This window comes from Ammospiza caudacuta, chromosome 6 (genome assembly GCF_027887145.1).
Source record: "Ammospiza caudacuta isolate bAmmCau1 chromosome 6, bAmmCau1.pri, whole genome shotgun sequence".
Lineage (NCBI taxonomy): Eukaryota > Metazoa > Chordata > Aves > Passeriformes > Passerellidae > Ammospiza > Ammospiza caudacuta.
This window is the reverse complement of record NC_080598.1, coordinates 19,537,919-19,563,886: the sequence shown is the minus strand read 5'-3', so window position 1 is coordinate 19,563,886 and position 25,968 is coordinate 19,537,919. Positions and strand designations below refer to the sequence as shown.

The following is a 25,968-nucleotide window of genomic DNA, read 5'->3' as shown; positions in this document are numbered from 1 at the left end:
GGTGCTTGGCTTTTTTTGTCCTCAAATGTCAATCCATCTGCTTCTGCCTCGGTATTTTTTATGAGGTGCACTCACTAATAACACTGTTTTTCTTCTTTTTCTTGTTTGTTTTCCTTTTCTTCTCTTTCCTCTAGAAACTAATTGCCAACATGTCTGATACCGAGGAAGTGTAAGTAGAGAGAAAGTTGTCTGTGTGTTTATCTGCTCAGCTTGGCCCCACGCAGCAGAGCCAGGGCATCCCTGTGCTCTGTGCTCAGCCTGAAGCCCCCTGAGGCTGTGGGGAAGGAGCATGTTGACTCAGAGCATCCAAGACCCCTCCCTGTCCAGCACAGGGCATCCCTCAAACACCTCCACCCTGCTCAGCCTGCCCTCTGTGGCTGTGGGGCTGCACCTGGAGGAGGGGGAGTCAAACCCACACTGCAGCGGTCTCTGCCTTGCTTTAACAAATCCAGAGTAGAATGACCCAACCCAATGGGATCATTTGACATTTTGGCATCAGTAGTACAGAGGGGAGATTTAGGGCAGTCATGGGATCAGAGGAATCATGGACAGACCTGCAGACAACAGAATTTCAGCAACATTGCTTCAGTGTATGGTTTAAAGCTTGACATCAGTACAGACGGGATAAATACTTACCTCATTTCAATGTCCTTTTTTTCCTCTCTCACAGGGAACAAGGAGAGGGTAAGTCTTAAACCTGCCTGTAATTGCTTCCGTGCAAGCCTGCAACATTTGCTGGCTGTGTCAGCTGGAACGGTTGGACAAATCTGAAGCTTCTTTTTGTGCTCCTGTCTGTCTGTCTGTCACCAGCTTCTGGGGTTTCTACAGTACCTGTAGCACCCTGGCCGTGTCCGTGCTGCGGGCCGCCCGTGGGGTTTCAGCCCCAAATTGATGCCCTGGTGGGAGGGGACGCTGCTAGTTTTTGTAAGGGCACTGCCACCTGCTGGCAATTTGTTTTGAAGCTTCTGTACATGTAATATATTCTGGTTTTAGAACGTAAATGCCCACAATGTTTACGAGCAACATACATAGACACTTTTCTTATATTCAGAGGCCCTCTCTGCTACCTTTTCCCTTCTAATGCACGTTTAGCCTTGAGTTTCCATTGCCCAAGGAAAAATCCAATACTTTATTATCTTCTTCCCCTTTTCAGAGCTACTCTTTTTTATTTTCAAAGTCATTTAATCTTGTTATTTGACTTGCTGGTTTGCAAGTGGCCTCTCAGAAACCATCTTGCCCGGCAGCCCTGTGAGCACAGAGGGCTCTGCCATGGGTAAGGTCCTACTGATGTTGTCAAGGCTGATGGTTGATTTGTCTGCTTTTTTTCCCCCCTCTCCCATTTCAATGCAGAGGAGTACGAAGAAGAAGGTAACAAAAAAAGCGGAACGTAATTTATCTTTCTTTGATTCTTGGCCCTGCTTTTCTCTTGTCTACATTTCACCCTTCTCTTTGGTGCTTGCTGCTAAAGGCAATCTGAAACACTTAATCAGTAAACCAGTTGGAAAAAAAAAAATCAATCAAGATTTTTGAGGCTGACACATGCAGAGCCTTCATGTTACAGTGAAACGGAGTATTTGTATGAGAGGATGGTGAACAAGCTGGGGGCTCATCTGTCCATAAACTTGGAGCTTTTCAGAGCAGGGACTGGTGCAGAGCCCCCATAACGTATCATTGGTGAAATCCTGCCATTCTCATTTTGGCAGTGTCCACAGATTGCATTTAAATTTTGAAATTGAAAAGAAGAGCCGGTTGCCCATCTCCTGAGGAGCACCCAACAGGGCACTGCTGAGGATGGAAAAGGCAAGGCAGAGAACCAACTGGCAAAGATGAAGTTTCTTACCATGCCTTTAGCTGGCAAAATGTGATTTGACAAGCTGTGAGAGACAGAGCGCTGATCTGGAAAGATGGAGCATGAAAAACCCTTCTCACCTTTTGTAGGCAGCAGGGAGAAGATAATTTGGAGATGTATCACTGCCTTTGCTGGGCACTTTTGACACACTGGCTTCAGTTCAGGCAAGTGTAGATGCCAGTTGTCATCCTTCATTTTCCCAAGGTGTCTGGAACAGAGCTAAGGGCCAAACTCTTGGAATTTCTCCCAGGATCTGTCCTTAGTTCCTACGGCATCTTCTAAGGGGTCAAAAGGAAAACCCTTTACTGGAGGTGGAATATTTGCACATGGAGGGTATGAGACCAGCTCAGAGACAGAGAGTTGTCCCTGTGTAGAAATGTCCATTCTGGGGATTTACACACAGCAGAGTTTGTTCATGGATTCCTCCAAGTTGCTGCAACAGGCAAATTCCCGTCAGTGGTGGTGGGAGCAGAGGTGCAGCTGTGGCCATGGTGAGACTAGTTTCTGCTACTGCTATAAGGTACATTAGCCTTAAGCAACTATTTCCCCTGTCATTGCTTCTGGAGGGACCAAGGGCTCAAGAAAAAGAAAATAGAGACACTAAATAGGTTGTAGAGCTGCCTTCAGTCATTATCTGTCTCTCTGGCCCTGCAAGGAGTGGCAGAGCCAGAAAGGTTGAAGGCATTTTTCATGCTCTGTCCTTTATGTCTTGTCAAATGCCAAAAGAGCAAGCGAAGAGTGTTGCTCCTACAGACAAGCCTTCCTTAAAGGAAAAGCATTTTTTTTCCTTTCTCCTTTCTTCCCTAACCGTCTACTTTTTGTTTTCAAGAATTTAATGACTGATATGACATTAATAGGCAGGTGAATTTCTTTTTAATCTGCATGACTGGCTCCTCTGAGGTGTATTTCTCTTTGCTCCATACTTTTGCTTGACCTTTGTGTCTCTTTCTGAAGTCATCCATTTCTTTTCCATATAACTTTTCTCCATCACTTTCTAACCACCTTTTTTCTCCAGGCCTTCGCTCACCCCAGCACCAGTTTCTAACAGTTTTCTGTTTTTATTTTCCTGCTTGCTGTTGCTTCTTGTTCCATGACACTTGCCACCTGAAGCTCAGGAAGAAGGTATGTGACATGGCTTGTGCTTTCTCTCTCTCTCAGTGTGGAGGGAGAACGTGTGTAAAGAAATCCAGATCAAATATTTCTCACCCAGTGTCAGGACTCTGTCTTGAGCCACAGACATCAATGCAATAGTGGACATTGATGTTGTTTATTGAGCTGGTAGGAAATTTGGCCTGTTTTATTTAAACATTTTATTTTTATTTATTTTAAAAAATCAAACTAAAGCATTTATATATATGAAAGAAATAAAATGCATTGATATATACATATAAAAATGTATATAATATACACACATAAATATAAATATATATGTGTGTATATGCATATATGTGTATGGAAACAAGCATATATATATTTTTGTTTTATTACACCTTTTATACTGAACTATTTGGATTATTTTTGGCACAATGGTGTCAAAATGAGTATTTTAAAGGGAGGGAGACACCCCACAATGTTTATATTAATCTGGTAAAATTCAGGAATTAATTTGTTTGAAATTTCAAAAATTGATAAATGCTGGTGAAAAATTTTAACCATATGAGAAAAAAATGTAAAGCAAAAGAAATGCAACAGTTTTATTTTTGGTTAAAAATTCACCAGAAGTTGGGTTAAGGGTATTTTAGCCAGCTCTAATAAAGAATAACATATTGGGTGCCTTTTTATGTGGTTTTCACTTGTGGTCATATTCCCATATTTCAGTAACATTTATAACCCCATAATGTGCCCATAAAAATGTTATTTTTAATTCTCTCTCACCCTGTAATTCCATCATTGTGTACTCTTACCCATAACGGCCTGGGAGCTTGGCAAACCTCAGGAATGTTCCAATAACCTATTTCCTGTTTTAATTTTTCTCCTCCCATTTCTTTTGCTGTCTGATGTTTCCCACCCACAGAAGAAGCTCAGGAGGAAGGTAGGTGAAGCAGCATCTCAGCCCTGCTGGTTCCTGCACCAGCAGGATGATGTGCACCTCGATTTTGCAAGGTGGTAGAAGAAAGCAAGAGACAAGAGAAAGATGCTGGGGCAAACTCTCTGAAGGCTGAGGGATTTTCTTGTCCCTTGCACAAATTTCACTGAGGGTACCCCACATCCCTGAGTATCTCCAGTTCTGGGGAGGAAGCAGCACAGAAAATATGAATACCATCCCTTTATCCAAGACACAATGTGCTCTGAGGCTGATTTTTAGCCCTGGGTATTTGTGTGCCATGGAATAACTGGGGTCTGGCTAGAAAGGTTTCTATCAGGTGTCAACTGGTTTCTCCTACGTAGCTTGGCAGATCATCATCAGATGGATTTTGAAGTCAAAATCCATCTGTGGTAAAATATGTGCTTGGCCCTATGTTATATAGTACATATGCTATCTTGTCATATTATGTATAAAATATGTAATATATATTATAAGTTTATAAGCTATAATATATGATATATGATGTACATAATATACATAAAAGAATTACAACCATGTAGGTGCTGGTAAATAACCCCAGCTGGCTCCACAAATAGGCAAGTTGGGACAGACAGGGTGGGAGAGGGGCTGGAACAGAAACTCACCCTTTGCACTCAAGAGGTTTGCGATGTGGTGCTCCAGGTGCAAAGAGCCAAAGGGTGTGTTGGTTCCATATTTGCAAAGCTTTGTTCTATAGGCTTATTTAAACAGGGGTAAACCTGTCTGTAGTGCCACAACAGACCCACTCCGAGCAGTTTGCAGAATTTTTACAGCATCCAGGTCCAGATGGTTTTACATTTCTTGTATCTGTGTGTGCTCTGGTCACCTGTCTCCATTTCATCTCCTCTGTTTCCTTATTTCATACATCCTGTGCTTTTTTTTTTTAAACCCTCTGTTGCATTCACACACTCTTTAGTCTAACTGTTCTCATTTTCCATCTCATTGCTTTTGCTTCCTGCCACATCCCACCTGATGAAGCTCCTCCAGCAGGTACGTGCCATCACCTTCCAAACTGCTCCCTGCTGTCTCCGTGGTGGTGGGGCCTCAAGGGTGGTGCAGGAGGAGCAGTACCAGTTACTTTGCCTTTTTGCCTCTGCTGTCTTTGCTTTCCACGTGCCCTCTGTGATGGGCTTTGCTGCTGGAACACACAGGAATAATCTCAGTTTAAGGTCCAGCAGAGTTGGTTCAGTTCTAACCCTGCCTCTCTGCCACACCTGCCCTGTGCAAGGCTCACTACAAAGCCCATCTGGGCAAGGACAAGAGCTGTCCTCTAAAACTGGAACCACAGAGATATTCCAGCATAACCTTACTGTGAGGTTTTCCCTGTCAGATACAATTTTGCTTCTTCCCTTCACATGAAGGGAAGTTGTCTCCCAGCCACAGGTGCCTCAAATTCCTTATTCCTCCTGGCCATTAGCATGTTCTTTACTGGGATAAAACTTTTCCCCCGAGCAGAATTTTCAGCCTATGACAGGTTTTCAGCCTATTTCAGCTCATGTATTAATGCATTTCTCCTAATGTTCCTTTGCATCCTGTTCCGTGGCTGTTCACACCTAAAGAAGCTCAGGAGGAAGGTATGTGACGTGACTCCTGAATTCTTGCCTTTAAGAGTAAGCTTTGGCTTAGCCAGCAAACCATAAGATGGCAAAAGGAAGCAGGAGTTACAAATAGGCATATTAATATAGACAACACTTGCCACCATTTTGTTTTTTGTGCAGTCTGTTGTCACATTCTGTCTTGCCATTGTATGTGCTGTCCATGTATGTGGTAACTGTCGCATGAAATAAAAGCCTGAAAAGTGCTGGGAAATGTAAACCTCTTAAAAGGATGAATGTTGAAAAGTCTGTACTCTGAGACTGGTTGGGTCTCCTTGGCAGGCTTATTTTGGTCCATTTGGGGTGGATCTGCCCTGCAGACAGAAATGCTCATGATTGGCTGATATTCTTACAATAGTCTTTCCACATGTCTTTTTTTGCAACTTAAACCCTGTGGTATAGGGCAAATGGTGATAAATTTGATGCTTTAGCTTTGCAAATGATTAAAGATGGTATTCTTGTTCATATAATGGAGTTTCTAGGCCACTGTTTCATGGCAGTACTTGCAGCTACCCAAAACCTGCTGGCCTCAGGATGTAAATCCACTTGGGCAAGCATCAGGATTATGAAACAGCATGCTGCTCCTGGCTTTGGGCAGGACTGCAGGAATGGTTGTGTAAGACAAATGTAATCTGATATGACTGCTTAAATCAGCTTTATGTTTTTAATATCTCAGACCATTTGCACCCTCACTTCCACTATTGCTTTTAGTATCCATACTCATTTTATTTCCTTGCAATGTATTCTTAGTCTTTCCCTCCCCCTCCATTTTGCCCAAGCGAAAAGTTGTTCTGATGCTCCTAACACTCTCATCTCCTTTGCATTTTGCTCTGTGACTCTTCCCACACGCTAAAGCTCATGAGGAAGGTATGTGCCATGACTTGTGAATTCCTCTGTTTCTGTCTGGAGCAGTAACTCGTGCAGGAATTCTGGAGGTGGTTGAAGATGAGCTGATGCAAAAAATATCCTCTGCACGGTTGCTTTGCTCTCATAGGATACACGGTGTGATGAGTAATGAGTACTAACTGCTGTTTGAAAACAATGCCTGAGGCACAGGCTGGGCACTGCTCATGTGTTCCCCAGCAGCACCTGATGTCTCTAGCCAGGCTACTCAAATGGACACCAGTTGGTACAGGGATGGGGCTCCTCAAACCATTTCCTCTGTGCCACACCCCAGGGTTAGAGGTGGGACAGCCATGTCCTGGGGCAATACTGTGTCCCTCAGCTGGGTGCACCTCTTCCCCAGTTCCTCTGCCACTGCACAGAGACAGAGCTCTCTTTGCAGCAGTGTATGGAGGTGTGGGGACACTTGCACCCAAAGTCATGAGCGTTTCAATAAGTGACATGGTGTCACACCTAGATTTTACTGTTGGGGTAAGGATTGGATTAAGTGGCATCATTTTGGTTGGAGCATATTTGAGAAAAGATGTAGTGTGTGCTTTTTCCAGAACCATTGGGGTGTTTCTGGGTTAATGTGCATTATGCAAAAAGGAGGGTGGCAAGGTTGTATTTTTACTTGATTTTGTAACCGGAATTAAGGTCCAGATCTGGTAAGACAATCTCTGTGACTGGCAAAATAGAAAGTCATGCTTCTTAAAGCATCAGCCTGGCAGCCCAAACCCATTTATCTTTCCATTGCCCTTCTGCCTGCCCCTCTGTGCTTGCCCAGCCAGGCTTCCATGGGATGTTTGATCCTGCAGGCTGGAGAGCAGTACCATGCTCGTACTCACCCTCCCACACTGGTGTGCAGCCCTATGCACCAGTGGTGAAATCCTGGGCACCAAGAAAATCAATGCCAGCTCCTCAGAGCCCATTGATTTCCACAGTGGCTGGGATTTCTATGCACATGAATAAGAGCAGGTTGTCTATACCCTTTTTTGCACATTCGAACTTATGGGTAATGGACTTAATTTAAATACAAGTAAAGTTTTTGTCTGCCAAAGGCTACAGTGGCATTTGATTTATAACATTATGAATATATATGTTAAGCATTTGCATTTTTATATTCAAACAACCCTTCCTCTCCACAATTCTAATTGACATTCACATGTGCCCTCTATTTCTCACTTAATCTTATTAATGGTTTTTATCCCTTTAACCCTGCCTCCACCACCTTAGCAAAGGAAAGTGTAAGGGTTTTTAATTATCTGCTGTTTCTTGCTCTAATTCTCTTATCTTTCTTTGCATCTCCTTCCTTGCTACTTCCCTTTTAAAGAAGTCCCTGAACCAGGTATGTGACTTCTGAATTCCTCTGCGTCAATCTGAAGGGTTATTGTCTGCTGGAAATTCAATTCCACTTGGCAGTTTCACAATTGGGTCATGTGCTGAATTGGGACAAAATGGAAACTTTTCAACCAACCAAAAAAAAAAAAAACAAAAGAGGAACACTTTGTTGACAGCTTTTGAAAATTATGGTTTTTATTTAGTTAAAACATTTTGTTCCAACTTTTTTTCCCCCTCTCTCCTTTATGGAAGATTTCCAGATTTTGAAAATGAAAATTCTATTTTAGATGCTTCTGAAGCATTGCCTTTATGGATAATGTGGGGTATATATAGTGTAATGCAAGAACAAATCTGGAATAAGAAGTTGCCACAAGGCAAAAAGTGGAAAAGTTTTGCTTCAGAGATGTTAATATCTCTGCAGCCTTTATGGCTGTGAAATGTTTCTATTTTTTTTTAAACTAAAATCTCAGCTATGTGTGTTCTGAAATACTGAAATTTAATTGGAACTCTGATTTATGTTGGAAAATTTTAACAGTAACTCTAGTATTATACTCAGGAATTCAAAGGTGGAAGTAAACATAAAAATCAAATATTAATGATAAACTGTAACTTGCAGCTTCCTCACACCTTTGACCAGTCATAATTTCCTCATCACGCTGTGATGCATAATAATGAGGATAAAGCTAACTGCTGCATGAAAAATGTAGTAACATTTTTGCAGACAAACCTCTCAATGTATGAGCTGTAATAACAGGCGCTTACCGGACTTGGAGCATCCTCACAGTGCGTATGGGAATGCTATAATGGTCATTACCTGGGAAAACAGAAACTGAACTTGCAGAGTCCTCTAAACTGTCTGTGGAAATTATTCTGTGCCCTTTGGAGTAGCTTTATTAAAGCAGTCACATCCCAGCAGCCTCCCAGCCCAGCTATTTCCCTCTGCTGTCCACAGAGGGAGACCAGCCTCTTAGTTCAGAGCAGATTGGTGCTCTTGCCAAGGCTGGGGTGAGGTGAAAGCTGATTGATTTTTACATGACTTAATACTTCAACATTCATCTCTTCACTGCTTCTCATGTCTCTCCTGTTCTCATTGCTTCTTGTTTCACATCCTTCTCTTTTTAATCATATTCATTTTTGTCTCTTAATCTGCACCTAAGGTTTTTCTGACTTTGATTTGCACGAGCTAAAGGTCATTGCCTTCATCAGAGCTGCTGGGCCTGACTCTGTACCTCTCTTCCATGATATTTATTGAACTGCTACTCAGTACTTGAGAGCTGGTTCTCCAGCATTGACAAATGTGTATGAGCTTGAAATTTGTGCAAAACACAAGGTATTAACATAATATCATAAGAAATAAAGTCATAACCACAGCCTTCCCATGGTTTCTTTTCCTTCTGTAACATAAAGCACAATAAAACCAAAAGACAATGTAAATATAACAAGCTTAACAAAAACCTTTTATGCCAGAAGGAGACTGTCCCAGATTTTCATGTAACTGCATGATTATTAGTTTCTCTGTTATTAATGCTGTCTTTGCCTACCACGTCTTCTATGTCACAGCTTTGGCCTACACAAGTCACAGTTGTTGCTGTTGTGGAATACTTGCTGTAATTCTTTCATTTTTCCTTCTTGACTCTTTCCACCTAACCAAGCTCATGTTTGTGACATCTAAATTCCTATGTATTAATCTGAAGCATTTCTGTACATAGGAATTTGAAGATGTTGAAGAATACCAGAATCATGAAGAATCAATCCATTCTTGAAATTCCCTAAAACTTATTTTCTCTATAGGAAAGTATAAATATTGTTTGTAACTGAAGGATCACCATCTAAGAAGCTTAGAACAAGCTTTATTAGTGTCCCTGAAAACTTTCAGGGCTGTGATTACCCCATAGCCCCTGAGCTATGGGGGTACCTGAGCTGCAGAAACCAAAGCTGCTTACACTTGCTGAGAGTGGATTGCAGCAGGATTCTGGCACACAAACTCAAGCAGTTCTAGTCCTTTGCAGCAAAAACAAGCTCTGTGCAGACACAAACATTGCCAGTTCTGCAGAGCTAAGCCTGGAATCTGGTAGCAGAGATTCTTAGATGGTGGAGCTTCAGATGCAGGCATAGGGGTACATCCAAAGCAGAAGCTCCTTCAGTAACTCACATCCTCATGCCAGCTCTGATAGCTAAAAGGGCAGCTGAAACCTAGGCAACACTGAATGCCTGTGAATCTCTCTTCTTGGGTATGTTTTCTTCCAAATTTAAGGATCACCAGTGTTACTACACTTGCCCATGGTTTATAAATTCGCATGGTTTCAACTGTTGCAAATCATCAACATTCAAATTCCCTTTATCTTTTATTTCTATGGCATCTCCTTCCTATCTACTTGATACCTCACTGTAATTACACTACTTTCCCACTTATTAACAGTCTATCCCTATAACTTGGTCTGCAAATTATACTTCTCCAACCCAGTCTTACCAAAGTTTGAGGTGGTCCCTTCCTGCATAACTTATTTCTAATTATTTTATCTTCCTTTCCTGTGTTTTTCCCCTGACACATCCTACTAAATGAAGCCCCCCCTCCAGGTATGTGATTTAACTTCTAAACTCCCTGGTGTCTGTCTGCCGGGATGGTGTGTGTGAGAACTGAATACAAGGTGACAGGGGATAACAACTGATCAGTTAAGGACGGATTATAACTTGCATGCCTTTGGAGTAGTTCTATTTTAGTTTAATATTTTTTCTCAGTAAAGTGTAATCAGCAGTAAGGAGAAGGAAATTTACTCATTGCATGAAAATTTCACTAAAAACTGGGGGAACACACATATGCTATTGTGAAAGGGTAGCTCAGCAAAAAGTCTCCTTGTGGAATGCATTAAATTCTGCCCTGTGATATGAGAATGAATATTTCTTCCTATAGGGGAGGGTTTATTTAAAATCTCAGGGCAGAATTTGACCCATTGACTGTACATGGGGAATATAAACACTTAGAATTTGTGGGTTTTTAAAGCCTGTTTTGCAAAATATTTATTTGGTGGGGTGTGTGTGTGTGTGGCTGAAAAGCAAAACCTGCTCTGCAAATTCACATTGCTGATCTATTCCTGCTTTGCCAAAACCCAGAAGAATGACATGTAGACCTGCACAGACTTCTAATGAACATTTTCTTCCTGTGAAGTAATCCATTTGTAATTTTACATTGCAAATGGATTTGAAGAGCAGCAGTACATTTATATAGATATCAATGTTGTCTTCAAGGAAGAAAATAGCCAGAGCCATAGATCTAGAAGGGAACTGAGCTTCTTTGGAAGTTAGCTGAACGTTGATGATGAGTTATACCAGGTATTTCAGCAGGTTTCTGAACCACACTGTGTTTATTTCAAATGGCTGAAATACTGCTGTAGTAAAGGTTGGGTCCAATAGTGCTTTGAGAGTGCTGGCTATGTTCATGTGCATATTTCCAATCAAGGTAAACCTTGGTACACTGTGCTGTCAGGTTGTACTTTATGCCATATGATGATAAGTGTTTTTTAAGCACTGCACTATTATCATAAATCTGCCTCTTTCACCTTTCCTGTTCTGTGACTTCTCTTTATGTGTTATTTCAAATGTAAATATTTTACCTGTTTACTTCTTAACTTCATTCTTGGCTCCCCTTTTCCTCTCTGCCCCTTCTCCCCATTGGCTCAGGAGCTCTTTTGGTGTGTGAAATAACAGGTTTCTTGTTCTCATTCTCTTGTTGTCTATTGCAACTTGTTCCATGACACTTCACACCTGAAGTTCATGAGCCAGGTATGTGACACGACTTCTGGTTTACTCCACCTAGGTGCAACACCAAAGTGTGTGTGTGTGTGAGAGAGAGGGAGAGGACAGGAGTCCTGGGCTGGTAGAAGAGAAGAAAACAAGAGAAACAAATATTAACCACAGTTATCATTTGCAGCTGTCTCCTCCTTTAACCTTCGTGCTTACTGCTGATTTAACATTACAGCATTTTCAAGTCCTGACATTCTCTCCAGTTTTATGCCTGCCTTAGTTCACTAATTCCTTTATTTTTTTTTTTTTCCCCTGGTCTCTTTTTCAGGATTCCAAGACCTTTAAATAACTGTTCTGTTTTCTTTTTTTCTATTTCCTGTCTTTCCATCACTGCTTGCACCACAACAACAGCAGAGGAAGCTCATGAGGAAGGTATGTGTTGTGCCTACGGACCCTCATCCTTTTTCTCTTTCAGTGCTGGGGAAACAGTGCCAAAAACACTGACATTGTTCAAGAGAAAAGAGAGTATGGGAGGGAAATGTTCTCTCTAGATGGATTTCAATGAACATGGAGAAAGGGACACTTGTTAGCCCAGTCAAATCACCAAAAAGGTGTTTTTCCTTCTTGTTCCAACTCTGGAGAGTCCAAGGTTCCCAGGATAACAGGGAGGGAGTGGGGACAGTGCTCTTAGAACAGTGCTGGCTGTGGATTGACTGCTGTGCTTCTTCTCTTTTTCTTTTGTCCTCCAACCTACAGCCAATGAAGAAAGCGAATACGATGATGGTAGCTCAGTGTTGTCTTAGGACAACAAAGTCATCTTTCTAACATCTCACTCTCTTTTATGTGTCTGGTTTTGTTCCTCACTTTATTTTAAATTCAGGAACTGGGCCAAAACATCTCTGCTGCAAAGAATCGCTCACTGTGCATATCCAATCACCCTTGGGGAGTCATTAGTGTGTTGAGAAGGCTCTATATCCTCATTAGGATAGTAGATGATGAAAATCAAGCTCCAGAAGCTTGCTCTGGACTTGTCTTTTAGCCAGAATCTGTTGTGTCCTAGCTCTCATCAGCAAAACATCTCTATCTCCAAAAAAATCAGGAAAGAATCTCTTACATCATAGTGACATATTTGAAAATGGAGCTGAGCCCTGTACATAGCCTCACACAGCCTTAGGTGGTCATGGCCTCCAGGCCTGAATCTTCAGAAATGTAAACTCCTGCTCAGCCATGCACTTACAATTGTGTTAAACATCTATTAACATTAAACATCTATTCAGATGGGGGAGCTAAATATAGCCTGGCTGTAATACTTGGGTGCTGGAGCACGCAGGTCTCATGTGAAAGGACCAAACCTAAATGTGTGCAGGGTCAGTGTTGCTCTTGTGGAAGATAGCTTAGCCTCTCCCTGGCCAGTTTAAGCATATAGAAAGTTCTCATGGAGTTCTAGAGGCTGTTGAAGTAACTGGGTTCCTCCTGACTGCCCCAGCCCCTAGAACACCCAGGCAGCTGCTTCAAAAGACAAAGCCCAAGGTCACTTGAAAACACCCTGCATTTTCTGTGTTTCCTTGTTTTGTTTGATTTTGCTTTTGTAGATTTTTTTTTTGTTGTTGTTGTTCTTTTGTTTTAATTTTCTTGCTCACTTTTCAGGCTTCTTTTTTAATTTAGGGAAGTACCCTGAGGACCTTCCTGAGCCCCTCTCTTTCTTTTTCTCATTCTTTTCTTTCATTTTTAATGGCGTATTGATTTCCTTTTTTTCCCAAGGACACAGTGTGAGTTAGAGAAGTTGCTTCTGAGAAGGGGGATTAAGGGAGGGTGTTCAGGGATTTCTGAGTGAAATAAAGGCAGTTCAGATGGATTCCCAGAGAAGGAGAGCACCGTGTGAATATCTAAAGACTGTGCAGGAGCAAGCAGGGTGGTGCTGTTTTAGGGGTTCATCTTCTCCCTGCACAAAGCCTTTTGGAAACCAGAAACTCAAAGGCTCTCTAATCACCAGGGCAGTGAATTTGGATTTGCAGTGTCTCTTGCCTTCTTTTGGCAGGGTTCTATGTGGGGATTTTGTCTCGGCCCCGTGGCTCGCAGTCAGAATGAACGGAATGTCAGTCAAAATCCACCACAGGAACAGGAATTTGATATGACAATTCCTGCTTGTCAACAAATTTTGGCCCAGTTCCTTGACTTGGTGTCTTGAAAGAAGGGGCATTTCAAAATAAATCCCATCCCTGGACTGCTTTTTGTTCATACAGTGTGGACAAAGGCTGGGTCATGCATTGCAGAGGATAGATGTTTTTACTGTTTAATTTTTAATAAAATATCCCTTTTTCTGGTTTTCTGGAGGTACTTTTAAGAATTCTAACTACAACTTCTTATTTCAAGAACTAACCTTATTTTTTCATTTTTACAATTGTTTGTTGGAGTGCTGATTTGGTGGGAGCTGAAACCAAATTCACACAGTTATTGACAGACAGCTGTCGATCCTGGCAACCAAGATCAACAAACAAAACCAGTTATTTCCTGTCTACTCTTTTTCCCCCCCCCTCTCTTTGAAGTGTTGCTAACTGGCAGCCAAACAGGAATGTCTCTGAAAATCATCTGGGTATGTCATGAAGGAAGGGAATCCTGTGTAAATAACATACCCGATAGACTGGTTAATTATAATTACATTTCCTCTCTCCAGGTAAAAGGCAATTTAGTTAACATGTTAAAAAGCTCACTGGCTATTTGAAAAGCAAAACAAATAAAAAAATAAGTGGAGGAGTACACAAGCATGCTGTTGGCTAATGGTATTTTTCTTCAGGAGTGATTTGGGACTTCCTTTAGAGTGGAGCAGTCTAAAGCACATTTGTAATTACATGCTGTTTATTTTCTTAGCATTGCTCTGGCATCTGGAGGCCTCAACTGAGATATGCTTTGGCAGGCAGTGTTCTTGCAGTAAATGAGAAAAGTCTACCCCCTAAAATGGTATTAATGAAATTTGTATGGGAAAGAGTGAAAAAAAGGAAATGTTGGTTTCTGATTTCTTTTACACATCTTTCACATCTTTTTTCTTGATTATCTCAATAACCAATTTCCAACCACACTCTCAATTTTTTCTCATCCAACACCCTTACATCTGATTGCCTCAATAAATTTTTTGCAGTATGTGTTTTGCTATTTCCCCTCTTATAATATTTTATTTTTCTTTTTTTTTTTTCTATTTGCTATTCCAAATTTCCACTATCAGTCCCCAAACTACTGGGTAAAAATAAGCATTTTAAAAAATTTAATATCTTTCTGAATTATGATGTTGATAACAGGGCTCATGCACCTGCTACAGAAGTGGTTATTCTTACTTTTACTTTACAATTTATTTTTTTTTTTTACCAGATTCAGTAGGCTGTGAGCTTTTTTACCTCTGTTCTGTCACTGAGCCAACACAGGGAGAGTCTTGTACCACAGAGTTCACCAGCATCCCTGAAAGTTCAAATGTAGAGTGTGGTTATGAAAGTCAACCTGGGTCTCGGAGAGAATGGGCCAGAATAAACACATAGGTTTAATTTATTTCTGTTTGTGAGAGTAACAGCACTGAACTTGCTGGCATTGCACTGGAGTCAACGACGAAAGTTTCAAAAGAATAGCAGGGAGGGGAGTTGACCACAAGCACAGATGTTAAGGGATTAACTCATAAGACCAGCACATGTCTGAGAGCCAGGGAAAGGTCACTTGTTGCAAGGCAACGATTCTCACTGCCAGAGGGCCCAGGCTGGCAGTCTCTGTGATGGTTTGGCCTGCCTGTCAGGGCATTATGCCTCTCCTGGAGATGGAAAGAGCATTCCCATTAATGCCCATGGGAATTTTGCATGTACCTCAGCAGGAGAGGATGCTTGCTAAGAGAGGATGGCCTTTCCGAGCTGGGTTTGAGGAGTGCCACGCAGTGCAGGAGAATAAGCATCATGCCCACGGCACCAAGGTATCTCAGGGACATGTGCCCTAAGATGTCTTGGAAGCCAATGAACCTGGGGAAAATGTGTGTCATAAAGGTTTTCCCTTCCTGGCCTCCGTGTGAGGCATTTGAACAAAATGGGTGAAGCCTGGTTATCACTGACATATGATATTGTGAATTCAAGTTAACTTTAACAAAAAAAGTGCTGATTGAAAAGGCATCATTTTCTTCTACCCTCCAGCCCAGCTGGCCTCCTTAGAGCTTTGGTCAGGATGGTTTGAGAAAAATAATTTTGCATTTACATAAAACCACTGCTTTCCAGATGCTACGTTTGGGACTTTTATACAGTCTCTTGATTATTTTCTGCCAAATTCTGTTTCGAGGGTAAAAACAGATTCACTCCTAGCAAAAGGGGTGTGTGAGAGTGTGTATTTGTTTTGGAAGTGCTTGAGATTTAACCAGTTTCTCTGTATGTTTCCCCTAAGATTAAATTTCCCTTCCCTCCTTTTACTTGAGCAGCTGGCGTGATCTCTGTTGTTTTAACTTTCTTCCTCTTTTTCCCTTCCTGTTTTGCTACATCCTTCCAAATACAGAGGAGAAGCCCAGAATAAAGTAAGTACAGTTTCAAAACCCTGATTTTCCTGATCTAGCAGAAGCCCTTAGGTTCTCTATTAGGCAAATGGCCACCAGAAGCCTTTATCCAACTCTGGCTCACAGAACATCCATCTGTTTGTTCCTGCATGCCTTTCCAGGATGTCTGCTTCCTTCAGAGGAGGCCTTAGCAGCAGTTACTGGCCTGGGCCTTATGACCTGCTCCTGGTGGAGTCAGAGAATTCATGGGCTGTCTGAGATGCAGAGGGCTCACAATACCCCAAAATACAGGCAGCTCCACAGTAAATCCTCTGTGAGAGGCCATGGCTGGGAAACTGCCCTCTCCATCCAAGATTGCTGTCAATGGGAAGGGTGGCAGATGTTGGGCTGGGCTGAGTTGAGGTTCCTTCACTAAGGTTCCCTATGGACCTTCTGGATCTGGGGCCCAGCACCTTCCCCTCCCACTCTGCCAGCTGCCCAGGATGGAGTGCACAGCCCTGCACAGGCAGACTCACAGAGCAACATCTCCCCAAGGGGTAGGGAATGACCATGGGCTTTGGGAATAAAGAGAGGTTCTAGGGATAACTCCCTCCTCTGTACGACCTTACAGGAAGGACAGTGGTCCTTAGCACTTTTCTGGAGTACTTTTCCACTGATGTGCTCTTTCACCCCTCCCTATCTTCACCAACATTCCTCCTTGTCAGCATGGTTCCTGAGGGCAGGGTAGGATAGGCTATTTAAAAAGCTGCATATTCTTTAAGATGAAAATCCTTTATTTTTATTTTCCTTTTGTTTTGTTTTTGACTCTCTGCAGACTAACTGCTCCTAAAATACCAGAGGGTGAGAAAGTAGATTTTGATGTAAGTATTACTGAGACTGGCTGTGTATGTCCTTTGTACCTGGTAATAGACATGAATGCAAACCCACATAATTCCTGCACTGGATATTACTGAGGGTAAAGGCAAAGGCAAAAGTATGGTTGATTTGCCATTTGATTTCAGCAAATTTTAAATTTCAGTTTCTGCTCTCTGAAACTGTCTGAATGCATTCACTGATAATGTGACTAAGCCAAATTCTTATGTATTTCTTTTTTTTTTTGTTATCTCCTCACAACTTTGAAGCCATTATAAGGAGGAGAAAATAAGTGTTTTAGGGATCTCAGGTCCTCTGTCCCACTGTTGCAAATGGCTTGAAAGTTTCAGGCCCTTATCTGTTACTGAGAAACACTAGCAAAAATTACAATAATAAGTAGAAAGCCAAATACCTTCCTAGAAAGTTGCTAGAAAAATGAAGAAATTCTGATGTTGAAAACCTCCACAGAAATATTTGTTTTGCTCAAAATGCAGGAATATTTTCTAGATAAGATTTGTATTAAAAAGCCAAAAGGAGGCAGCTGAGTATATGCAAAGATAGGTGTGTAAGCAAAGCCAAGGATAAAAGATGGTGGAAGAAAATGGGAGGTTTGGATTCTTTACACTTCTGGACTCCTGACTGTTGCGTGAATGAGTGTCTGATTGCATCTATAGCCATATAAATTAATCCATAGATTTCCATGGAAATCTAGAGACATTTTCTGCTTTTGTTTCTCTGTATATTGAAGGGTGTATGTCCAGGACGTAATACTAGAGCAATATGGACTTAATGAGTTTTCCTGCTCTTTTAGGACATCCAAAAGAAAAGGCAGAACAAAGACCTGATTGAACTGCAAGCCTTGATTGACAGCCACTTTGAAGCCAGAAGAAAGGAAGAGGAAGAGCTGGTGGCCCTCAAGGAGAGAATTGTGAGTCCTTGTACTGCATTTCCCTGTACTAGACTGAGAGATCATCTGTAGATGAGAAGCTGAAACTGCTTTGACAAAAAGCTGTGCTGGCATGTACAGTGACTGCTCAAGTCATCATCAAATGGCTTCTCCCCCCTTTGTCCCCTCTCTAAGCCCCTTGTTTTATATCTGAGAATTGTACAAGAGACCCTTCTGCATGCTCTAGAAAGAGAGAAGGTGGCTCACACTCAGCGAAGCAAAGCTCTTGGTAGTGGGGTGTAGCAGTCGAGGTGGGTCAAGCCAAGGTGGTGATGCACTGCCTGTGCCACTGCTCCCTGCAGGAGAAGCGCAGAGCTGAGAGAGCAGAGCAGCAGAGAATCCGCGCTGAGAAGGAGAAGGAGCGTCAGGCAAGGCTTGCGGTGAGTGTCTCTGCTTCCCTCTCCTCTGCTTCCCTGCATCCAACTGGAGAGATCTCCAGAGACAAAAAACCACACGCTCTGCCTGCCTCAGTCCAGAGGTGAAATGACCACTCTCTAAAGCAAGGGCAGAAACAGGAGTTGCTAATTCTCATCAATGCGCTCCTCTGATCACATTCCCTGCACTGACACTGGCTGCTGGGAAAGCTGGGAGTCTGTCCTGGATTAACTGGTTTTGTGTGTTGCACTCCACAGGAGGAAAAGGCACGCAGAGAGGAGGAAGATGCCAAGAGAAAGGCTGAGGATGATCTGAAGAAGAAGAAGGCTCTGTCCTCCATGGGTGCAACATACAGCAGTTATCTGGCTAAGGTAAAATTCATGGATTGATGAAAGAAACATGAAAACATTAAACCATTAAGTTGACTGGGAACAGTCTTCATTAGAAGTTGAGAAAGCAGCCCAATGTTGAAATTGTTTCATTCAGGCTTAATTCCTAAATGCTGACATTAATTGTTGTTCTGAAAATAGGCTGATCAGAAGAGAGGAAAGAAGCAAACAGCTAGAGAGACGAAGAAGAAGGTCCTGGCTGAGAGGCGCAAGCCCCTGAACATTGACCACCTTAATGAAGACAAGCTGAGGTAACATGTTTATCTTAATTTATGGAATGATACAGATATTTGGTTTTACTGTCCTGAAGTCTTCTCTGGTTATAAAATGAGGTAGAGGAGGGGGCCCTCCTTGAAATTTATCATGGGACACACTTAAGTTATGCCCTTGCTTAACCTGGAGAAATGGGAATATAGGGAAGTGTTGAAATGGTTTGGCAGCCCTCTAGCTCTGTTAGCCTCTCCTGCTAATTAGGGTTAGTTGCTTACAGGACTAGCTCTGGGATTAGCTGAACAAGCCTACAGACTGGTATCTGTAGCATTCCCAGAGGTGAGTTGATGCTGGTAAGGTATGAACAGGATCTCCATGAAGGCTGGAGGTTTGGAAGCTAAGTGCTCTGGTGCAGAGCAATCATCCAATGATAGTTTGGACTGCACATGTTGGAGTTTACACATGACTGAAAGATGTAGGTGGCTCACCTCAGCCCTGACACAGATGAGATTGCACAATGGCAGCTGCTCTGCTTATCTGGGTGACCTTCAGAGTCCTCCTTCCTTCTTGTCTGATTCCACTGCAGTCTTATCTCTCATTAGGAGTTAGGGGGAAATATTTAGAGGAATTATCTTAATGTGTGACGCACACAAGACTGCAAGTCTAAAAGATTTGAAGGTGAGAAAAATGTGACCTTGAAAATGAGTAACTTTAAGAAATCCAAGAGGGTTTACAGGAAGATGTGTGAATGGGATTAAATAAAATTCATTATTAATGATGTGAAAACCATGGAAAATATTTTATATCATGTGTTTCTTCCGTCTTCCCACATAAACACACAGGGACAAAGCTAAGGAGCTGTGGGACTGGCTATATCAGCTGGAGACTGAAAAGTATGACTTTACAGAGCAGATCAAGAGGAAAAAATATGAGGTGAGTTGAGAGGCTATTTTGCTAATGGCACTGGGTTCAAAATGTAAAAATCTCTCTGATTCATCTGGCAAAAGTCATGTTGTGATATCATTTGGGTCTCCAATGACCCTTTGCAATATTTATGCAGCAAAATGCTTGGAACTGCATTCCCCTAACATACATACTTGAACGGAATTTCACATTTTAGATTAAAATTGAATACAACACTTCTAAGGTTTTCAGTGCCGCATGGAAAGGCAATCCCAATGGAAAATGGACACCCTGCCCTCTCCTGAAATGTTGTTCATTCTTGTTTATCTATAGGTAACTGTGGCTTGAAAATTCAGTAACTCTCAGTTCACACACCTCCATTGCAAAGTAATATTTTCAGATCCATCTTTGATTTCAAACTTGAACGTTGTAAGTTTTATTCCATCCCAGACAGATTACCTGTGGCCTGAGCTCTCTGGAGTCACTGAAAACTGTCTCCAGACAGAAGCACCTGGCTGAAGTGTCATATGGTAACAGAAAGTGGACATGTTTCCTTCACACAGTCACTGGATAGGGCGGCACTCACCCGCATTAGGTTTCAGTGGCTGAGAAATCCTACAGGATCTCTCTCTGTCTCGCTCTCATTTAACTCCCAGTCACACAGACACATGCCAGCAGGCAGTGAGCAACACCAATGTAACTATCTCAATCTCTCTTAGATTTTAACAATGCGTTGCAGGCTGCAGGAGCTTTCCAAGTTGTAAGTACAATGAACTTGCCTGTGTCACAGCAGCAGCAAAGGCTACCAAATGCATGAGCCTGCCGCATGGTCAGAGCCAGGCGCCAGACGGGAGCTCTGGCACTTGGCTCCACGTGCAGAGAGAAAAGAGAAAAACGGATCTTGTGTCTCGCCATTCACTTCCTTTTTCTCTCCCTTTCCATTCTTTGAAAAGGTATAAAGTGATAATTTAGGAAAAGAGTCAAGAGTCCAACAGGGATTTGGTTAAAGAACTGAGCATGCGCTCTATTGAGAACACATTAAAATAATTCCCTATCCAAAATCAGGTATTGCATGCATGGGACTATCACCCTGATGCACCTAGGGTACAAGCAGAAACAGGAATACACATGTAATAGCTTGGACTACAGTGTATAGAGAATTCTATGTGGTTTGGAAAGCTTCTCCACCTTGTGGCACATGGTTATCTAGATCCAGAACACTGCAGAGGGCTAGCTTAATGATTACCAGCCAAGTGGGTGTGGAAAAACAGGAAATAAGGGAGTGCCAGGGGAGGGGTACATGCTATGGTAATGAGACCTCTGCATAAACAAAGAGGTGGGTACCTACTGATGAAAAGCAAGGGAACAAAGTACAAAGAATGAGCAAAGCATAAGGAAAATGCACAGCTAGACATGGAAGAATAAAGGGGGGATAACAGCAGGAAAAAATGAGGAGAAAGGTAAGTGAAAATAGGAAAGAGAATGAAGGAGACACGAGCAAGGATGCAAGGGAGAGAAAAAGGAAGGAAGTGGGACACAGAGAAGTAGAGCCATTCTTTAGCTCCAGTGTCTGTTGCTCTTTGGTGCTTCATTGGAGAGTGAGTGTCATAGTCACGATCATAAGGTTATGACTGAAGGTAAGTATTAAGTGCTTGGGTCAAACTAAAGACAACTGGTTCTCCTCAACACTTGGGGAAGATACTTGGTTGGAAAATAGCAATTTAAACTGCTGTGACACATAATAAAACTTCCACAAGTAAGTACAAAAGCAAGTGATATGTTTACCTTTCCTTGCTTGTGTTGTCCTGTTCCTGGTAATATTTCAGTCTCTTATGTTTTTTTCTGTTTGCTGTGGAAAGACGTGAGCCAGTAATACCAGTTTTTGGGACAACCGGAATGTATGACTTTTGTTTTTCTTTTTTTTTTGCACACTAGGAATGTCAAGTGCGACTTTAAATATTCAAAATTTGGGTCATCAATTCTTAGACTGGCAGAGCCAGTGCAGAATTTTGAATTGCACCAAAAGCAAAGCATACCTCATGTCAGGGGCATTTCTTCAGTCCAGGAAAACTGAGTTGAACACTGACTCAGTTACAAATGAGAAGATGAAGGGACAAAAGTCTCTATCACATCCTCGTGTTTTTTGGGCTTTTCCAGTACATGAGTCCCAGGATTTCAGTAATGAGTCCACACCTACAGACCAAGCTGAGTTACTAAGTCAGGCTATAATGTGTTTATCTCATGCAAGGTAGGTGTTTCCTCTCCTATGCATCAGGTCATCTTCTCTTATTAAATGAGTGTCTGGGAAAGTGGTGAGTGCTGCAAGATCCTCACCTCCTGCTCGGCCAGCCAGCAAAAGGTATTCCAGCAGAATGTGATAGCCATCTTCCATTCCTGATGTCCCCATCCAAAGATCACTGAAGATCTTTAGGTTTAAGCAAACACTTGATGTATAGGAATAAGGGACGAGTGAGAAGGTGACATTGAAACATGCAGGAGCCATCTGAGAGTTTTCCACTTGGCCAAGGTGACATTAATTCCAGTTCACCTGCTTGCAGTTTGACATGTGAATTCATAGGAGATTAATTTCAATAGGTAGAAACACTTCTAGTGAGGGTTATAAAATTCTAGCTCTTCTGTCCCTTGACATGTGAAGGTGGTTTGCAGATTTATTGCCAAGAAGTAACATTTCTGTCCTTCAACCATGGGTGAGCTTTTCTTTCCAAGAGAGTACTAATTCCTCCTACAGGCACCTGTTTTGAGCCCTTCAGCAGGTAAAATGCTCCTCTCCTTGAGGGAACAAGGTTTCTTTGTCTCTAAAAACCCTGGTCATGTATGTTGTTTGCAGATTGTCACCCTCAGAAACCGGATCGATCAGGCCCAGAAGCAGTAAGTATTTATATCCCCTTCCTAGCTCCTGGCTGGGGATATCTTCTCAGTGTTCAAATGTGTCACTTCAGCCTCAACACTGACATTTTCTTCTTGCAATGTAATGGGGCTAGAGATGGAAGGGCCACTCCCATCCTGCCTCACATTAAGAAAATGAAGGGGCAACTGAAGTGAATGTAACACCTAACAAGAAAAAATCATGTTTCTTCACACCATACCTTCAAAAATTTCCTCTGCTTATTGTTGGGTTTTTCAAACGGCTGACTGAGGTGCTTTGAATACTTGAGGGAATACAACCCTTGTTTATGAATGATAAACAAGTGGTTGCTAAGATTATGAGGAATGGTGTATAACAAGACTAACGTAATGGGAATATTGTTGTGAGTTCTTTTCACTCATCATCTCTCTTGCACTTGCATTCACAAGATTATTTCATTACTTCTTTGAGTCTATTATCTTTATTCTAAGAATTTTTAATGGATTGATGAGATACCAGGGGCAGACACAGCTTGAGGGTTAGAACATGCAGAAAACTAACTCTCACAGAGAAGTAACTGCAGGGCAGAAAGGGAGGAGAGCTCTCCAGTGGTGGGTTTGCTCTTTTCTGTGCATCTGTATCTTTTTACCCAAGTCATGCCAGGAATGAAGCAGTGATCTTTGGTGGTATCTTTGGATGACAGGAGTGACCAGTTACTGCCTTGCACTTCCCCAAGACACCCTGGCTTATCAAACGAATGTAACGCTGTGGGTTTGGTTGTAATGCCAAACATAAGGCTTGACCTTCCCGTGGTATTTTCTGTACAGAGCTGTAGGCTGATAAACCTCAGCAGAATGTGCAGCTGCAGAAGAATGCCAGGATTTATCTGGGTGTTCCTGTTCTTGTGGGGTGCCACCACACCACCCACAACAGGCCACTGCCTGCTTTTTCCCCCCAAAGACATGATACTCTCCCCGGATATCATCTGAAAAGGTTGCACTGGGATGCCCAGAGCTAATGAGATTTCTGTGTGCTTTAATTTCTATCCACACTAGACACTACCATTCCAAAGCAGTGCCTGCCAGTGTGTTATGCAAATGAGTCTCTTGCTTCAGACTTTATTAAATCTCCTTAAGCACACTCTAAAGGTTAGGTGTAATATCAAACATCACAGGTGTTTGTGGACATTAAAGGACTCTGTCTTTGTTTGAGGAGCTATGAAGTTCCTACACTGGGTTTTGAACCTTCAGAAAGGCTGGCAAAAGGGACATGAAACTCAATTTCAGATAAGCAGAAAGTGCATACCCTCTTTTATGTAAACCAACAATTTTTTCAAATATACCAAGCCTATCTTGGTCAAAGGTAAAGTATCCACTCTGTGTGTCTGTCACTGTGCTACATCCTTCTGTAAATATGGCTGGTGCTCTTGAACCAATCCATGGGGCAACACAAGAAAAATCTCCCCAGGTGTGATGTCCCCATGTTTTTCTTCTCCCTGGAGGAACCAGTGGTTCTCCCCACCACCTTGTGCTTGGTCCCCAACCCCACACTCTGCATGTGCTCTGGTTCAAGAAGCAGCCTCATCGTTGTGTGTGTGAGCTGGAAGGGTTTGGGGTTGTGCTGACCCCCACAAACCAAGGTGCTGCTCATGGGAACTAGTGCAGAATCTAACTCCACTAACTTCCTGCCTAGCCCCTTTCTGAGTTCAGGCTTCTCAGGCAGAAGGTAAGTGGCTTGCATGTAGGATTGCCCTTCTGTGTGCAAGAACCCTTGGAGACAGTTTGCCTCAGGTGCTTTGAGTGGGGATGTAGCTGGACTGCTCCCACACACCATGAACAAGACAGGGATACTGACATGAGAGCAGGACTAAAAAATGGTTTGGATTCTTTTGGATGCTCTGTCTCTCACAATACAAATAGCCACCCTGCCTTTGCTAGAGCAAAGCACTTCTTAGTTGTATTTAAATTAGTGTTCAGCTTTTTGCCTCCACTACTGAATGGAGCATCTGGGGAATTCCATCAGAGCTCTTTCATATTGAGCAAATTTCTCTAGATAGAGCTCTGAATCCTAAAATCCAGAGCATAGCCGATTTGTATTCAGAAAATATCAAGTCTCTGCCCGCATAGACCTGTTGCTTAGTTTGGAGACCACCTAGATTTCTACCCTGGTAATCCAGGAGTCTGGAAGGGTCCATCTCTTTCAGGCATGCACATCCTACCTTTCACACTAAGAACCTCAGGAGGAATATTTTTCCACAATATCAACAATATTTTTCTCAGGATGTGGTCAATGGCAGGTGTGCCCAGCATGTGAGAAGTGAAAGCAGATGAAACCAAAGAGTCAGAAATGCAGAGTGGCCACAGAGCCCCACTGCTTCCATCATGCTGACATGTTTTTCTTTCTTTTTTGCATTGTAGCAGCAAGAAGGCAGGAGCCAAGGGCAAGGTTGGTGGGCGCTGGAAGTAAAGAACCAGGCAGGATGGCCTTTAATGGTGTGCTGAACCCCTGCTGGTCTCCTCTTTCCTCCTTCACCGATCACTTGTGTTCTCATGCCTTAATGATAACAAAAATCACATCAGCCTGGATTGGCTATTGCTGCTGCTTTTCTCCCTGGAGGGGTCTGGTGGCTTCCTCAGGCAAGGGGAAGCAGGTTCCCTGTGGAACTGGGATTACTCCTTGCTGGCATCTTCAATTCCTGCTGAGCATGTCCCTTATCCTCCTGACACCAACCCTATGCTGTCCTGTAGATTGCTATGTACAAATCTCTGGATTTTGTAAATAAAGCACAACCAGTACCTACTCCAATAACAGACCTCTGGAATGGTGTTTTGTATTTCATTTAACATCTTCCTATTCTCCAAGGATTTGGGAGTTGGTCCAAACCCTTACTTAATATCATTTGATCTGTCTTTACAAGGGGGAATAGGCTCAGTGTCATCAGCAAAGACTCAGGACTGGGGGCCTGTTTTAAGCCATTGTACAGGCAGATACCAAGAGCTGACTGTTCTCAGGGAGTTCAAAATCTGGCTGCCAAATGTAGCTGAAATTGACTTCAAAGTTTGAGTGATGAAGTGAATCAAAGAATAGGGAATAAAGGAACAAATCTACAGAAGTGGTAGCTTTTAGCACATAGCTTTTATTAAATGCAGTAACAAGTGCAATAAAGAATGATTCATTCAAATATTACATTAAAATATTTATTGAGGCTGTTAGCCTGCATACAATATTAAAGTCCAATACTGAAGTGTGAATTACTTGGTTAATTCAATGTAGATGTCAAAACAGAAGTGGCTGTTACTAAATTTGAGATGCAAGCTGTTCTGTAGGGCCTCTTGTCTTTGCCAACCCTTGAACTGCCCTGGTGAAGGGAAGCCCATCAGAGTGTCTCCCGTGTTTCCACATTCCTGTTTCTGGTGGCTGTGTGCCTATGCCGGCTTTCTGTTG

General features: G+C 42.4%; 1 protein-coding gene across 1 annotated transcript; it reads left to right on the top strand.

The window, feature by feature from the left end:
• Window positions 1-289: 289 nt before the first annotated feature.
• TNNT3 (troponin T3, fast skeletal type) lies at window positions 290-25,332 on the top strand. Its single transcript, XM_058807648.1, has 16 exons — window positions 290-453; window positions 671-684; window positions 1,351-1,368; window positions 3,864-3,881; window positions 4,893-4,904; window positions 5,474-5,488; window positions 11,501-11,512; window positions 15,986-16,004; window positions 16,798-16,843; window positions 17,647-17,763; window positions 18,084-18,161; window positions 18,414-18,527; window positions 18,687-18,796; window positions 19,598-19,688; window positions 22,507-22,547; window positions 24,942-25,332. Exons 1-16 carry the CDS (start codon window positions 290-292, stop codon window positions 24,988-24,990), a joined length of 918 nt encoding a protein of 305 aa, XP_058663631.1. The 3' UTR covers window positions 24,991-25,332.
• The last annotated feature ends 636 nt before the right edge of the window (window positions 25,333-25,968 follow it).